This window comes from Crocodylus porosus, unplaced genomic scaffold (assembly GCF_001723895.1).
Source record: "Crocodylus porosus isolate Cpor-Errol unplaced genomic scaffold, CroPor_comp1, whole genome shotgun sequence".
Lineage (NCBI taxonomy): Eukaryota > Metazoa > Chordata > Crocodylia > Crocodylidae > Crocodylus > Crocodylus porosus.
Window position 1 is genome coordinate 81,239,158 of NW_017728943.1, and position 17,625 is coordinate 81,256,782.

Here is a 17,625-nt window from a genome sequence, read left to right on the forward strand (position 1 = left end):
AATCAAAGAGCATGTGTATGAGTGTCTTAGCTGCTTGAATAGCTGAAACTTTGGTCCACAGCCTGGATGCAGGCCAGGGTTGAATACAGTAATGAATAATGGTACAGGAGGAAGAGAAACTGGAGGGGAACAGAAGCCACTGAACAAGATGTCTATAGCAGAGGATCAAAGGTCCTGTTAGCTGCAGAGGGGGAGGATCTTGTGCTCATCCAAGGAGGTGCTTCTTGCTTGATAAAAGCCGGTCTCATCTCAGCTATGTGTTTACTTCCTGGTTGGGAAGAAGGCATGTGCTAATTAGCCCATTCCTGTGTGTTGTGGGACATGCTGAGAAGACTGACATCCTTGCAGCAAACCCCATCCAAGCCAGGTTAAATGAAACCTTGCTCCCTCCCACTACCCCCAGCGTGGTTCAAGCACTGGCTGCTCTTTATTTTCTCATCTGGACATTGTAGCCCACATGGAAATTTCCATGCCCAATGTGATCACTTCAGTTGCACTGGCATAACTGCCTGCGTAGATGCACTTAAGCAAGGTACAACTAAAATGAGTAAGGGCAAGCCCAAAGCCCTGTGAGGCTGTGGTGCATTTGGTGACTGCTGGTTTCCCTTCCCCATTGTGTCCCTGGGGTGATATTGTTTGTAAATGCTTCAATTGATTTTGGGGGGGGGGGAGGGATTTGATCCCATCTTTTGTAGGGGTGACTGAGCCAGTTGCTTGTCAAACCAGGTTGTCCAGAGTCTGATCCAAAACTCCCATTAATAGGAGGGGCAAACAAACATGATCTGGTGTTCTCCAGGTGTTAGGCAGCAACCACTGAACACATTTCACTTGGATTCAGTTGTCTTCTGTGCTGGTTTAGGTCGGCTAAGCTGCCTGCTCTTATCTTCAGACTCCGCTGGGCAGTCAGTTTGGGCTAGTTGCTGCTGCCTTTTGCTCCCTCCCATCAGGAGGTGGCTGTGCAGAGGCTCTCCAAATGGCTGCAGCTGCTCTTCTGGTTTTGCTTACTTACAATGCAGTTTAAAACAGGAAATCTAAAGAGTGCGTGGGGGGGATAGGGGATGGAATGGTTGCTACTTAGTAGCCGAAGTGAGGTAGTTTAATGCTGAGCAGTGGGACAGGGAATCCGCACACTTGGGTTCTCTTCCCAGCTCTAGGAGAGAGTGTGTTCTAGTGATTAGATTTTTCCTGTGTGTAAATTGGAACTAATCAAGTCCAACTAATGAATGTTTGTGAAGTGTTTAGAGGCCTTTGGGTGGAAGCAGTCAGCCTGCCTCACGGCTAGCTTTCCTTCAGCTGCAGAGGCAGACCCACTGTGCTCCCTTGCACCTCAGCTCATGACCCAACAGCAGCGGGAAGGTAGCTGCTGCCTTGTGCGACTTGCCTCCAGTGCAGCAGACCTCAAGCTAGGATTCAAACTGTAATCTCATTATTTCTCAGTAGGCTTCATTGGGCAATATCACTTCCTTGTAACCATTGTAATTCTGAAAAAAGACAAGTTCTGGGCTTTTAGCTTCTAGTTCCTGTTTCCTCAGTTGCCTCTGTTGATTCAGGACTGAACCTGGCGTGAAGCAGCATGCCTCCAGTTGGTGATGCTTGGTGTGAGCTGTAAGGCCTAGTGCCTTTGCCAGCCCAGTCCTTCCATGGAGTTTCCTATGGGCTTGCTTAAGATTTTACGTCCCTAGGAGATAGAAAGTGGGGAAGGACTCTGTTATCAAGTCCAACCCCTGAATTAAAGTTTATAATTGAGGTGGAGATCTCATCATCACGTGGACACTTAGTCTCAGCTGGAACCTCCCATAGAAACCTAGACATTCAAAGGTGCAGGTATAAATTGACCTGAACTGGAGCAGCTGAGCCCAAACTGACTGCCTCTTCTGAAGAAAAGAGGTGGTGCCTGAGGATGCTGGCTGGGCTAGCACAAGTGAAATGAGTTTGGTGCTTGCTGCTTAAGACCTAAGGGACATTTAATCGTGTTTAAAAAATCACTGCTGAGTGATGATAGGTTTAGGAAAGTCAGGACTAGGATAGCAGATTAGGGAAGAGGGATATTGGCAGACCTGGGAGGTCAGGTCAGGGGCAAGGAGATAGCAGGACTGGGGCCTGGGGGGATCCAGGCAGTGAAATAAGAGAAGATGCTACAGGTCAGGATTGATAACTAGCCAGAAGAGTTAGAGGTTAGGATTGAGGTGCTAGCAGAACTGGTTAGGAGAGACTAGAGTCCAAAGACTGGAACAGAAAAGGGCAGGGGCTATACATCTGGCTGGCAGGGGAATGGTTAGTATGGTTGGAGGAAAAACTCCTTGCTATACTGCTCCCATGCATGGTCAGACTAGACTCTGCCTGGGAACATGTGGCCTTTCCATTGGATCTGGACAGTCTTTCCCTCAGTGCATTTCCAATGGAGTCGGTATCTGTGGAAGCCAGAAAGGGGTTTTCCAGCCTGGGGGATGGGCTAGCTCTGGACAGACCACAGAGAGCTTTTCTGTTTGTGCCCCAGACTCTAAACAGGCTCAATCTTTGTTAAGTGTGTGCTGGGGAAACCCCCCTCCCTCTTGCGGAGCTAGGCAGATGCAGGAGGGCCCCAGCTGCAGAATCCTGCAGAAAGGGTGGGGGAAGGACTGTCTGCCTCCTGCAAGGGCATGGAAAGGGCTTGCCATTCACACTGGGGTCCTGGGCAAAACTGGTGGGGTGATGCCACAGGCTCCCCGTGCACTGCAGAGAGGAAAAAGATCTGCTGGCAGAATGGGTAGATAGGCCTGAACCTCCCTGAGGCAGCCACACTCTCTGATTCAAAGATCTCTGCTTCTATCACCAGGCACCATTGTGATGGCTGAAGCCAGGGCAGACTATATGTCCCAGTTTGCCTGGCCTTGCCTTCAGTTAACCAGGTGGGAGTCCTAGTGTTCATGGGGCAGCACCTTTGTGCAAAGGCAGCTGTCATCTGCATGGTGTAATGCAAAGCAGGCACCATCTCTGCCGCCCCCTCACGTGGGCAAAGTTCAGGGGTCCCTGCATTGAACACCCTCTCACAGTTTCCTTCATGTGAAAGTAGGGCCAGGCCTATTTTGGTTGTGCTACACCCATGCAGGGTGTCTCGGGGAAGTAGGAGCAGCAAAGGGGAGCCCGACTTCCTCCTTCCCCAACAGTGTGGTTAGTGCCGCTGTCTGCTGATAGGAAATCACATGTCGATGACTTGTGGGCTGAGACAGGTTAATGAGGGACCAGGGCAGATTAAAGAGTTTTAACTTGTGTCTGTGTCTCAGAGCAGACACCCTTCAGGTCTCTCCCTCCCCATGGCAGCAACTGGAAGCTGCAGGGGTGAAGGAGCTCTTCCTTGCTTTGCCTGAGGTGCCTAGCTACAGCCTGCTCTGAATGCTAGGCCTCCTTGCAGTACATCACTTGGTGACATAGGCAGGGTTAGCATCTCCCCACAGTGCAGTGATGCACTGTGAGAGCCTGACAAAGCTGCCTGCCCCTGCCCCTGCCCCTTGCATTTCACCATGTCCCGCCTCAGCATGGCTAACCATGCTTTTGCAGGTTCAAAGTCTCTGCTCACTGCCTGTTTGTATTGCTGTACATACTGTTGCTTTTCATGCTACCCTATGTGTCTGGGCAGGAGAGGGGGTGGGCATCACTGAGCTGTGGAGGACTCCTGATAGAGGGGAACTTGGAAAAGGACAATGAGAAAAGATATGGGTGACTAAGAAATGGGGAACAGATCAAAAGAACCTGGCAAAGGGATAACTGTGGGAGGGGAAAATGGAGGCATGTGGAAATCTGCAGCTCTCCAACGGGTGTCATGGCACAGGGAGGGGATGTGATGGGGAGGAGTGGGATAGAGGGAATTATTCAGCTCTGGAACAGGCTCCCTTGAGGTGAGGTAGAATCACAATGTCTGGGAATTCCTAGTGCAGGTTAGGAAAAACTTTTGTTGGGAGTTGTGTAGACAGAGACAATCCTGCCTTGAGCTGAAGAGTGGCTTAGATGAGCTCATGAGGTCCCTTCCAGCCCAGTTTTTGTCTTTTTTCTTGGACTCCGAAGGGCAATGCTGACATACCCTAGGCTCTTATCAGCTCCTGTGGGAAGGATGGAAGTCGCATTGTTCAGGAATGTATATTTAGCATGTTGCTGGCTTAGTGTGGGCAGGATGGGCTGAATGGACTAATAGGGGCTTTCCATCTCTAATGACAACGGTTCCAAGAGCCCGAGTCTCCGGTTTGCCTTAGCGGCAGAAGTGTATCCTTTATCTGGCTTGGTGTGTAATTTCCTCCTATTTTGAGCTGTTGGGACCAGAGGCGCCACCAGTGGTGTGCCCAGTTTGCTCATTCCGCTGGGAAATCGGTCATCTGCACATTCCTCTGTCATTCCACGTGGTGTGGGCTGCACACGTGGGGAATCGAGGATGCTGCCAGCTGCTGCTGTTGTGGAGGGACAGTCCCTGGCCTAGGCTTGGCATGGCTTAGCTAAACCAGTATAAAGCCTAGTAATTCTGCAACAGGAGACAATCCTGGCCTGGACATAACCTTTCATTTCATGGTAACACCCAGAAATGCCGGGCAGGATCTGAGCCTCTTCTTGATGGCAATGTCTGCATTTCTTAACTAGGTTTTCCCAGGTCCTGAGATGGCCAGGATCCTTGCAGGAACAGGATGCATACCCAAGAGGATGTTACTTGGGTAAATCTAAATTCCTGCGTTATGCAGTGCAAACAGTGTCCCTTCTACATTCTGATGATGATTTCCAAGAAAAGTCTTCATGTTTTCCACTTCCACGGATGCACTTCCAAGGGGAAACCCGGGGAATTTCAGCCAAAAGGGGAAGAATGTTTGGAAAGTTCCAAGCTCTAGAATGCCAGAGGAAAAAAATATCCCCTGATCCTCAATATAATGAGGAGCTAAGTTTCTGTGAAGTGACTGGAAGCAAGTCAGGATGAATCTCTAACAGACTTGCTTGAATGATCCCTTTAATCACGGTTTTGCTTGAATGATGTTCCCTCACCATCATTAGCAAGTGTGGGAAAAGGTTAGTTCAACTGATTCATTAAGGGAAAGTATTTTGGCACCCTGACTAGAGATAAGGGTGATGAGAGACTGGAGAGGATCTAGTGTGTGGGCTGGGCAGGCCTGAGGGAGGAACCCTACAAGCAGCCAAATTCATGAAGCTGATGTAATTAAAGATAGCAATGTCTGTTCACATCGCTGCCAGGATCAATATGTACAGGAGTGTTACCATGTCCTTTGCCAGAGACAGAAGGCTGCACCACTCAGAGCAAGGTAGGGATCCTAGAACTGATAAAAGAAACTCCTCGATTATGATTATACTCATCAGTTCTAGCCCTGCACTGGCATACTGGGTTATTGGTTGTCTGCAAGCAGTATCTCTGAAGTAGATTCTTGCAAAGTACAGGTTTGTTTCCCGGCCACGTGGGGGGCGGGGGGGGGATGTATGTGTGTGCGTGCATGCGTGTGTGTAAATTCAGTGTGTCTCCAAACAGGATCTGCTCCTTCCGCCCCCACAGGGTGGAATTTATTCAGGACAGTTCCTAGTTTTGCTGCAGATTCCCACCTTCCAGTGTGTGTTACAAAACCATCTGCAACTGTTTGAAAGCAGCTCCAAACACCCCAATGCTTTTGGGTGTCTCTGACCTAGATTTTGGCTGGCCCTAGTGATCTTACAGGGTAGAGAGGTGGTCCCCTCAGTCTGTAATGGGCTCATTGAAACTCACCTGAACTGCACCGCAGTTCTGATTGGGGGGCCACTTATGCTGCAGGCTGAGCCAGCCCTTCTGCAATCTGGTCACCTGTTCTAGCACTCTCAAGGGAAGCAATAGAGTCCAGGGGCTGTGGGGCAAGGTGTGGTATGTGAGTGTGGGGAACAAACCTACCCCAGTAATAGGGCCATAAAGAGCTCTCCAGCTTAGATTTCCACAGTTGAGTCTGTTCTTATTTATCCAGTGTGAGAGAGGCAGGGAAACAGGCTAGAGGGCAGGGTGGGCTCCATCTGCTTGTACAGCGTCAGCCTTAGACCTCTTAACAAGGTCTGGGAGTATGTGGTCCTAAACAAAGCCCACTGGCCGGGCCAAAATGAACTGGTGCTCTGGGCTGCCACCACATTCGCAGTCTCCTGCTGAGGTCTGCAGAGCTGGCCCCCAGCTAGCTAAGTACTGCACCCTTCCAGCAGCTGATCTGCCAGTCAGTGCTGAACAATCTCTTCAAAAAGCGATGGCTGCAGAAGTTGATGTGTGTTGTGTGGCTTCAGCCTCAGTTTATCAGTTTATGCTGGCCTCCCACTCAGAGCCCTTTGTGGGCTGATGTGAGACACGTGGGCTGAGTTTCTTCTTTTCCTGGCTAAGACCCCAACCTTTGTGAAGGAGTGAACAGCAAAGTAGCTAGCTAGCCTGCGGCCTCTGCCCACCTGAACCTCCTAACAGTGGGTTCTGAAATGTATGGCCCTTCCTACAGAGCCCTATGCTAGGGTGGTTTGGCCCCTGTGTCAGGCGCCTGGAAGGGAACACCCTTCAGCAGCCGTGGAGTGGTTTCTCTATAAGAGTAGTTGGACTGCATCATGGTTTGCAGCCAGAAGAGCTAGAGAATTTTGTCTTAAGAATAGGTGAAACCACCCAAGGGGGAAACACTTGCTGGGAGTGGCGGCATCTTGTCCCCAGGGGAGTGGATTTTCCACACTGTGTTCTTAACAGCGGCCTGCTCTCTACCTGCAGTATCCCCTGACTGCCTTCTCTCTAACCCCAAACCACCTCCTACTAGGGGACCTCCAGGTCAAGATTGAAAGGCGTCAAGACTGAAAGGCCAGTAAGGGATTGGGGTGAGAAGAGGATGTTGTTAGCCAGGATTGAGAGCATTTTACTCAGTGGAGCGAGACCGGGGCTGGGACAGCAGAATTTCGGCAAGCCAGGAGAAAAGTGCATGAGCAGAGCCCAGAACTGGAATTGGAAGGAGGGTCTGAGGCCAAGAGAGAAAAGCCTTCAAACTCTCTGTATGTATATGTGTGTGGGAGGAGCCCAGGAACAGCCTAGCAAAGGTGCTGTGGGTTGTTCCAGCCTGAGGCGGGCTGGCTGAGCAGTGTGGCAAAGGTTCCTGTTGGTGGTTTCACTTCTCTGGGGAAGGGGTTAGCAGGGCAGGTTATAGAGCCGGAACGGGAGAGCAGGAAAACAGTGGAATTCCCCTGCTGTTTTCCTCCATGATGCATCTTGTCCAAGTCCTCGTGCTGTGGATGCCATTTCCTCCTTTTCTCCCACAAACAGCCCAGTGCTTTGCATGCAAACTGGCATTGGCGTAATTTCTTTTTGCCTTTCCACTTGGAGAAAGCAGAGGGAGAGTTCTCTCCAGCTGTGCATGGAGCTGAGGCAGAGAGGGAGGGAGGTCAGACGACATTGGGTGCTCCATCCCATTGTTCAGATGCATGTGGGATGAGTGAAGGAAGGGCCAGCCAGGGTAATATCCCCCTTCCCAGTGCTGCCTCTCCAAGGCCTTTGCAAGCAGGCATCCATTGCACTTCCCAGATAAGAATGTGTAATCTCTGCCCTGTTTTTTGGAGAAAGAAGTGAGTCAGGATGCCTCATAGCCCCACAGTAGCACAGAGCTGGCAATAACCCAGATGCCAGGCCACTGCCTTGATTGCAGCCAATCTGTGGTGATGCAACTGCTTTTCTTGCCATGCAGCTGTTTCCCTTTGCCACTGTTCCCAGCTCAGCCACCTCCCTTCTCTGGCCACCGACTCAATTTCACTGTCTTCCCCTCTCCTGCTTTTTCCCCTCCAAAATGCCTGTGCCACTCTGCACAGTACTTAGCCATCCCATGCACAGTGTAAAAATCAGACTGTGTTGCAACTAATTCATGGCTCTGTAAAATGCCAGGGCACTTGCAGGGTTGGCAGCAAAATCAGACTGTGTTGTGAGACCAGAAAGAAGTGCTGTGGAGCAGGACCCTGATCCTTCTGGTCCAACAACCTGGATCTTTCCTAGGTGACCTGAACAGGTTTCCTATGTGCCATTAGCAATATAAACACTCTGATCCACAGCGGAGTGGTTCAGAGCTCAGCAATGTCTGCCTTCTCCTCTGCTCTCTGTCTTTCTAAGTAGTTTGTGGCAATGCGATCATCACTGTTTGAAAGGCAGCATCATCTGAAGGCTCCACTTCCATGGAAGGCACTATAGAAATGCACAGAGATTGTATGTGCGCACCCTGAAGCGCTCAGAGTCTACATAGGCCAGGCAATCAACAGGTGGGAAAGGAAACCTAGGCTCTAAGAGGGGAGAAGGGCCCCTTTGTCCAGATGCCCACTGCTGACCAGTGACAGAGGCAGATACAGAGCTCCCAGTCCATTTATTTGTCCCCTGGACTGCACTACCATCACCCATCTTAGCTGTCCTCTGCACATAGTCCTTTCCCAACACCCTCCCTCTTCTAGCATAACCACTTAATGTTCCCTGTGTCCATCACTCCTGGGGTTTGCAGCAGGGAAATATGTGGGTGAAAGGGTGAGAACAGTAGGCTGGACGAGGGCAGAGTTAAGGTTGCAAAGTGTGTTGTGCAATGTCTGGTTGTTGCAGGTATTGGAAGATGTGCGCCTGTGGGCAAGCAAGAGAGGGCATGTATTTATGTCCTTGCTTGTGGGGGGTTGTGTTGCAGGCTTATCTGCTTTACAGCAGAGCTCCAATCTCACTTCATAAGGGCTTGGATTTAGCATTACCCTGCTGCCGCTGTGCCAGAAAGGGCCTTTTTGTCCATGGGACAGTGCAGGCATTGTTGTCAGGGCTAAGGAAGACAACTCTGAGGCTGAGGCCTCTGTGCCTTGTACCTTCCAGGAATGGGTTTCCCTGCTTTAGTATAAGACAACAACTGTGCCATGAGCCAGATCTGTGGAGCCAGCAGCTGCAACAACAGTAAGTCTGGCATTTGGGCCATGTGGCAGTGGTGGAGCTCTGGCAGAAGGGGCCAAGTGGAGACAGCTGTGCTCACTCTCTTGCCTCCAGCTACCGTGTCCAGCAGGGTTCAGATTTTCTACAGCAGGAAAATCCCCTCCCCGCCACCGCCCAAGCTCCTAGCAGTTTGGTGGTAGTCCAGCAGGCAGGATGAAATGGTTCCATGGGTCCCATGGGTTGCATGTTTGACACCCCTGGAAGGTGATAATTCCAACTTCTTGTTGATGTTACAACGGCCAAGCACCATCCTCTTGCACTTCAGGCTTATCTCTCTGCTGTGATTCCCTGCTTCCCTGGTCCACTTGGGCACCTGGGAGGGGTACCTGTTACACCCAGTTTCAGGAAGTCCAGGGTTGGCAGCATCTGCCATGGGAGAAGTGCGGAAAGGGGCAGTTGCATAAACAAGGAGCCAAAGCCCAAGCCTGAGCTGTGGGGAAAAACTCCCAAATGTCCCAGATGCATCCTAGTTACAGGTGAAAACCCAGCTCTGACTCAGCAGGACTAGTGACTGCTTGTGTGCCTCTATTGCTCCTTACAGCTCAAGATCTCAGGGTACCTCACAAGCCTTTAAAGGGTAGGTCATTTGCTTTTGCAAGCAAAGCAGGTCTCTGTCTTCCAGGTTCACACCACCTGGCAGGTCATGGGCACCAAAATAGATTAAGCCATGGAAAGCCCAAAGGGATGAGGGATAGCAGCTAGCACAACAGCTGCTACGGCAGCACAGGCCTGGCCCAGTGAGGGCAGATTTACTGCTGGAGAAACCAGGGACAGTTTTCTCATGTTTTCCAGTGCCTGTCTTTCAGTCCCAGCCTGTATATTTCCCAGACTATCCAACCCCTTGCCCACATGGTCATGCTCATCTGCCATGGCATAACTGGTCCCAGGCTTACGTCTCAAGCTTAGCCCCTCTGTTCCCACATCCATGGCTTTGGATTTGGGAACAGAATCCAGGAATCCTGACTTTTCTAATTGTTGACCCTCATAAATCAGGCTCTTCCTTCTGAGAAGTGAGGAGAGAGTGTTAGCTTGGGGCTTTCAAGTCTGAGTTTGTCAGCTTGCCACCTTTCCCCCCTTTGTCAGGTTGCTGGGTACAGTTGCTGCCGAAGGGGAGTTTGGGGGATTTCAGGGTGGGGGCCTGGGTTGGCAGACCTTGGAGAGACCTGTGTACTTTCATGCCACCTCGGCTCAGTCCCCTGGGACTGTCTTAGCCCCTGAAAAGTGAAAGCGGCGGAGGTCTAAAGTTCAGTCTGAACAGCCTTGGAAAGTCCCAGAGCCCAGCGCCTAATCACTGCATACCTGCCAAGACCAGAGGAGGAGCTTGTGGCCCTCTGTGGTGAAAGCATGGGGACTGGTAGGGACGCAGTGGGAGCTGGGTTTGAAGAAACAGGGACTGTCCCTGGTAAATGGAAAAGGGAGGCCTGCGGGCACATGACATCAAGGATGTCTGTCTGCACAGAGGCTTGGCTGGAGGTCTCCTAGGGCTTTTTCCTGAGTACTGAGGAAGGTGGGAGCTGCTGAGTGAGCTTGGCATCAGCATTTTCACCACTGAGACAGCATGGTGCATAACCCTGTCAGTGCACTTCCAACTTGAGCAGCAGCAGCTCCCTAGCATCCCCAGCCCCAGAGAGGTGCCCAGTGGAAACTGCTCTCTTCTCTGCACACCAGAGGCTGAGTCAAGCCTGCTTTCCTGACTAAGTGGCTCCCAGATGTCATTCTCTATCCCCCTACGCAGGGGGAGCTCCAGCCTTGCAGGGAGCCCTCCCCATGTGGCACTCAGACATGCTGTGGGTGGCTGCTCCCTTTAATGGGGCAGGGGAATTCCCTCCGCCTTCACGACCCGGGGCTTCCCCGGGGATTTTGCCTTCAGGCACAGATGTCCCCCAGGGGTGGGCAGCAGGGGAGCCTGCTGCTTAATGCTGCTCTGTCTCCCACAGTAGGGCCTGGCTTGGGGTCCCTTGCATCCTGCTGCTAACACACCTGAGCTCCCCATCCCTATTTTCTAGACAGGGCTGAACCTGTGGCACTGCCATGAAACAGGCTGCAAAGTCAAGTCTCTGCAGAGCTGCTGCAGGTCTTCAAGTGCATCACAGGCCCAGGTGGCCTCCCTGCAGCTCAGAGCCAAGCACCCTTTCCAGCCTTCGCACATGTTCTAAGAAACTACCACCCATGCAAGCCAGCAGGCCCAGGGTGCTGTTGAGGACTCCGGTCCCTAGACCTCCCATTTCTGGTGTCTCCCTGTTCCTGAGCTGTGTCCACAGGCTGACCTAGGTGGTCCCCAGGGCAGCAGTGTGGCTGGAATCTGTAGGGGACACTGAGAATGCCAGCCAGAGTGTCTGCATCCAGCACCAGAGGCTTTGAGCCACTGTGGCTGCCCTGGGCCTGACACTGCCAGGCTGCGTTGCTCCACAGTGATAGAGAGAAGGATCGTAGCCACCCAACTTCTCTCGCCTGGGCAGGCTGAGGCTGCGAGGATGGGAACTTGTGGGGCTTGGGGCCTGTATATGGTGGCTATATCTGTTAGCCACTATACACAGACACTGCCCCTGAGACGGTTCAGACAGGATGGATTGGAGCACAGGCAGGAGGGACCCTGCTCTATTGCAGGTGAACATCAGGTTTTCCCTGCTGCTGAGCTGTAGCAGCACCTAGACCCATGTGTTGGTAGGAAACCCCTCCCCCCCCCCTTCCCCCTGATCTGCCACCCAAGGCAGGGCTTTCACATGAGCTGCCCTGCTGACTCCCCTGAGAGATGAGCTCTCTCAAGATCAAGACAGGTCTTGCTGTGATCAGAACTGAAAGCAAAGCTCCCTTTGTGACTTAAAAAGCCAACCCACCCACTCCTCGCTTCTTCCCCCTCCACCAGTGGAGGCCTGACCCCAGCAGCGTGGGTGGGCTGAAAGAAGGCCAGGAGTGCCCTGGCTGCTTCTATAGGTGGGGGCAGATGGGGGCCATTTTGTACTTGCCCAAAGGTGGCTGGTGAAGTTGAGGAGGCTAATCCTAGCCTCCCTCCAGGGCTGAAAATTATTTTTGAGAGCTTGAACCTCTCTCACTCTTGTTCCTACTGCTTGGGAGAGAGTGGAGACCATCTTGACGCTCTTGTGCAAGTGTGGCCCGCGTGTTCTTGTGGTCTATGAGATATAGGTCTTCCCACAGCCCCTGAGTGGGAAACTCTGTGCAAGGACTGGGGTCAGGCTCCAGTATGGGGGACCTGGTTCTCTCTTCCAGCATGGGTGGCTGGGTCCTGAGCCATGACAGTCCTGAGGATCTGAATTGAGTTTGGGTTCATGGAAGTTGTGTTTTCTCTCTCTGTATATAGATATATATTTTATTTCATTAGTCTGTAAAGATGCATATCTACCCTGCCATCAGTCCCTAGCATAGCCAGTACTAAGACATCCCTTACAGGGGGCTGGGAACCTTTCTGCTGCCTCTTATACATCATGTCCCTGTTCCTTCTTAGCTGGGGCACTGCCTGTAATGTCTTGGAGGTGATTTACAGGTTATTTTGGGCTACTTGCCAGGACCCCTCCCAGATCTGTCCCCTGCCCCCGCTCGTTGTCCTTGAGCCAGGAAAGCAGAAGTGTTGTGGTGGCAGGGAGGAGGGGTGTGGAAATCCCCTGGCAGCTACAGATCGTGCTAGGCTCCAGCCCACTGCAGCCAGTCCCTGGTCCCGCCTCTCTGGAGCAGATTCAGCTCCCTGGACTCACTGACTCTGTGCATTTGTACCTCTGAGAATATAGGGTTTTGCATTTGAATGGGGCACAGGGAACAATTAGAAAGTACCAGCTGCTGCCTTTTTGAAAGGGCTCCAGGCCTTGCTGTGTCTGCACCCTGAGAATCTTGTGAAAATTGCTGTGTGTGGGGCTTGCTCTGCAGGGGCATCTGGATCTGTTCACTGCAAGAGCTGCTCTAGCATCCTCTGCCATGCCATCTCCATATACTGTACTTGGCTGCTCAGCTGCATGCTAGAGCTGGCTGCATTTCAGGGTTGGGGGAATCTCAAGTGGCAGTAAAACTCATAGGTCTTGTGGGCTGATAGGGTCAAGACCCTTCCTGTAGGGTGCCCAGGCTATCTGCAGCATGGGTGACTGTGCAGTGCGGGGGGGATCCTGAGATGGCATGGGGAAAAGCAGCAGGGACTGCAGGTGAGGCTCTGAGGGGTCAAAAGACCTGTTGAGAGTGGGGGAGGAGCCCTCTGTCATGATGACATGCCTGGCAGTTTTTAAGGCCCAGCTTGAGAAAGCCCTGGCTGGAATGATCTAGTTGGGGATGGTCCTGCTTTGAGCGGGGGGTTACGCTAGATGACTTCCTGAGGTCCCTTCCAAACCTTATTTTCTATTTTTCTATGACTGTGCTGTGCCCTGCCTGTAAAAGACACCACTCGCTGGACCCATGCCTGCCCTGTAGGAGACACTCCTATGTTACAGGGTGTGACTGTTTGGACAGTGGGTGGGGCCAGCCCTGGTGGAGCCCCGTGAATGTGCCAGAGCTGCACCAGTTTCTGCTGGCACAGAAGCATTGGGGCATCTCTTGGAGCAGACACTCCCGTAGGAGGCACAGCCTGCTCAGACAGGCTTGGGGTGCCTGGCATAGGCCCAGTCTTTTCTCCAGTTGTGACTGCATGGAAGTGTTCATCTCCTGGTGGAGTGGCAGTGGCAGCAGCAGCCTGGGTATGGTAACACTGATCTCTTCCCTTCTTGCAGGCTGGTGCACTTGGCCATCATCCATTGTCACCCAATGGTGGCGGTCTGCATCGCCCACCTGCCCAGAGAGGTGCTGGAAATCCAGAATGACTTGTTCCAGGTGAGTGTCTGTCTGGGAGGGAGGCAGACATGTGCTGCCAACTTGGTCTATACCACAAGAATAGGGATGTGGACACAATCAGTATAACCATTTCTGGTGTCTCCCTGTTCCTGAGCTGTGTCCACAGGCTGACCTAGGTGGTCCCCAGGGCAGCAGTGTGGCTGGAATCCGTAGGGGACACTGAGAATGCCAGCCAGAGTGTCTGCATCCAGCACCAGAGGCTTTGAGCCACTGTGGCTGCCCTGGGCCTGACACTGCCAGGCCGCGTTGCTCCACAGTGATAGAGAGAAGGATCATAGCCACCCAACTTCTCTCGCCTGAGCAGGCTGAGGCTGCGAGGACGGGAGTGGGGCCTACAGCAGAGGGAACTTGTTTCTTGGTGTCATCCACGGCTCTTGCCTCCTGACCAGCATGTGAAATTGCTGGGTTCTACCTAACCTCTTTGCCCCAACGGCTCCTGACCCTGCTGTCTCTCTTTCCCTACAGACCCCCCTTCACCTAGCTGTGTACCTGGAGCAGCCCAGCGTGGTACAGGCACTGATGCACAAGGGGGTGAATCTAGTTCTGCAAGACCGCAACGGCAACACCCCACTGCACTTGGCCTGTGAGCAGCAGAGCTTGCCTTGTGCCCAGCAGCTGCTGCAGGAGCCAGCCCCTGGGCAGTGCTCGCAGGACTTACAGCTCCAGAACTGGCAAGGTGAGGAGCAGTGCAGCAGGATGGAATGGCTGTTGCGGATGGCTCTTGGTTGTAGTGTGTAACGTGTGGGAGGGGTAGGGGGATGGGAGCCAGGTGCTGACTCTGTAGCTGCAATGTGTGTGGGGGTGGGGTGCCAGGTGCAGTGCCTGGTTCTGTAGGTGTGTGGGTGTGTGGTTAGCATCAGACTCCATGCTGAGATGCCCTAGGCAGAGAAGGCTTTTGGTTCAGCCTTGGTGCAGTGCTTAGCTAAACAGGGCTTCAGACTGGGACTTAGGGTTCCTGGTGATACGTATTGTGCCTAGAGCTGCCTTTGCTGTGTCTCCTTCCCAGGCCTCACCTGCCTGCACATCAGTACCCTGAAAGGGAACCTGCAGCTGATGACACTGCTGCTGCGGAGTGGAGCAGACATTAATGTCCAGGTAATGCAAGTTGTGGCAGGTGAGGCAGCTGGCATTACTGCCTGAGCCACTCTGTGCCCCTCCCCCAGGCTGGCATCGTGGGAATAACCTATGCAGGCACAGAGGCTGGCTAGTGACAAGCTTGGTCCTGTATCAGGCAGTGACAAAGCTGATGGGGCATGGGACTTTGGCATCAGGGCTTCTGGGTGGGTGTGGCTTTTCTCTTGGGCAGAGAGGAAATGCCCTATGCCATGCAAGGCCTAGGGCAGTCCTTTGGCTGGGGGGCAGACTGCATGGGGAAGGTGCCCATCTTAGCAGTTTTGTGCCCTGTGGGGTTTCTGTGAGGGTGGTGCAGTGGTTGCCACTGTGAATGGTCATTCTGTTTTGGGGGCTGCCAGTGGGAGAGATGACAGGGCCCAGTCTGACAGTCCCTGTGCATTGTTGGCTCCAGGAGGGCACAAGTGGAAAGACACCCCTACACCTGGCAGTGGAGTGCCACAACCGCGAGGCAGTCCAGTTTCTCCTGCGCAAGGGTGCCTATGTGGATGCCCAGATGTACAATGGCTGCACACCCCTGCACCTGGCTGTGGGCCGGAAAGATGCCGCCGTTGCTGCCATCCTATCCCACTCGGGTGCGGACACCCTGCTGAGGAACATGGAGGATGAGACCGCCCAGGACCTGGCTGACGGCAACGATGATGTGAGTCTGCCTGTGTCCTCCTCTGCAGGGCAGCCTGTGGTGGGGCCTCAGGGAGCTGGTCCTGGCCCTAGAGATAGGGTACAGGAGATGGCACACCTCTCTGCACAGGAGGCACTGTAAGGGCAGGAACATTTGTTGTGAGGAGCTCCCAGCTACTCCAGTGGCAGCTCTTCCTGGCTGGAGAGGAAAAGGAGGGCTGGCTGTGAAGGAGTTTGCTGTTGCCTTGGTTTGCTCTGCCCTGCTTAGGACAAGTTCAGTAATGGGCCAAGTGCTCCTGTCAGCACTCGCCTGTCGTTTGCTGCACCCTGGACTGGGTGAGTGGGTGGGCCGGCCTCCTGCATTGCTGCCCTGCAGTGCAGCCAGTCCTGTGGGGGGGCAGCAATGACACCTGTTCTGGGCACACTCAATGAGCTTTTAACCTAGCTCCTCAGTATTAACCCACCTCTCTCCATACCCTTTTCTTTCGCAGCTCTTGGCCCTCCTGCCTTTTGATGACCTGAAGATCTCAGGGAAGCCTGTTGTGTGCTCTGAATGAGGGATCAAACTGACTTCGGGGGCTGCTTCCCCTGCCTCCCTGCAGGAGGCAACCTGCTGCTGCTCCCTACTGCTTCATGGACACCTGTATGCAGCATAGGGAGCTGATGTGCATGGAGACACAGCTTGGGACATCCTTCCTTTTGTAGCAGAGTGCCTGTGGTCTCTGACTTGCACTCCAAGCAGGGAGCAGCTGGAGGAAGGTAGCACCATGAACACTACATTGGCTCCTTGAATGGTGCTTTGGGACCTCTGGTTGTGAGATGGTACCTGTGCTGCAGAGAGAAGGGTCTGGCATTCCTGCACATCCTCCCCCCTCAGTTGGGGGCAATTGGAAGGGGACATCAGTCTCCACACTGTACTGGAGAGCAGCTAGCAGGTGGAATTGCCTCTGTCCCATGCCCCCAAGTAATATTGGAGCAATTGCAGGGCAAAGACCATCCCTCTTTCCCAAAGAGGCTCTCTGCGACTGCCTTCTTGTTGAATAAATTCTTCATCTTGCTCAGGGCTCTATGCGATTTCCACATCCCTTCTCAGCATTGTGGGGGGCTATGCACTCACCAGAGCTGCAGGGGCCCCGAGGGGCAGATTTTCTTCACCTGCCTAGCTCCCAGCTGTGAAGTAGCTGGAGTAGGCAGGAAGGGGGAGTCTTCCTTCAGCTCTTCCACCTCCTTCTGGCACACCAGAGATGAAGAATGGGAGCCCCCAGCCCTGCACGTCATGAGTTGCTGGGGAGAGGCACAAGGCCCCACATGGGTCCAGGGGATTTCCCCCCCCACCTTTGCATAAGCCCAGCCTAGCTCCAAGGGACCCCAGCCTGATGAGGAGCAGGGCTCTTTCCCCTGTAGACAATTCCATTCTGCCTATCATTGCCCCAATACGTGGCTGCTGCTGGACACCCGTAGAGAGGAGGAGCTGTGGTGGGGTCTGGGCTTCCTCCCCAGCACTGCTGCTGGCTTGCTGCATCCCTGCAGCCACACTCCCCCTGCTATGCCTTGCTTTTCCTGCTCTGAAAAGAGGATGCAGAGACCCTGTGACCCACCTTCCTGGGAATGCACAAGACACTTGGTGCTTGGATGTCTGTATAGGGATGAGAGCCTCCAGTAGAAGTGGCTGGAGCAGAGCCAAGGGGTATTAATTGGGAGGATGACAGTTTATCACTTCCCCTGATGGTGGATGCCATATGTTCCCTCAACCCCCACTTCAAGAGGGCTATGTAGGCAATGAGCGGAGCCTTCAGAAGTCAGCAGGCCAAGCAACTAAGGGAATGGGAGTGTGTATGCCAGCTTCAGTACCCCTGACCCCACCTTGGCTGGGGAAATTCCCAGCCCACTGGCTGGGAGCGGCTGTTATTGTTTGGGGCAAGTCCTGGATGGCGCAATAGCCTGGGATGCTTAGGAGCGCCTGCTCCTTCCTTCCCCCTTCTTGGAAAGGCACATGCAAGGGAAACATGTCAGGAAAGAAGCCAAACTTCCCAGCAGGCACTTCTGCAGCCTCAGCACAGCCTCTCTGGCCTGTTCTAAATCACCAGCCACACTTCTCTTTCGCTCGT

General features: G+C 53.2%; 1 protein-coding gene across 1 annotated transcript in view; it reads left to right on the forward strand.

The window, feature by feature from the left end:
- NFKBIE (NFKB inhibitor epsilon) overlaps positions 1–16,578 on the forward strand; it is a 20,722-nt gene extending 4,144 nt beyond the window's left edge. Inside the window, exons 2-6 of the mRNA XM_019549645.1 lie at positions 13,645–13,744; positions 14,231–14,441; positions 14,772–14,860; positions 15,291–15,539; positions 16,009–16,578. Of these exons, the coding sequence (XP_019405190.1) occupies positions 13,645–13,744; positions 14,231–14,441; positions 14,772–14,860; positions 15,291–15,539; positions 16,009–16,074 (715 nt within the window). The 3' untranslated portion in view covers positions 16,075–16,578. The remainder of the gene's footprint in view (positions 1–13,644; positions 13,745–14,230; positions 14,442–14,771; positions 14,861–15,290; positions 15,540–16,008) is intronic.
- Positions 16,579–17,625: the final 1,047 nt, after the last annotated feature.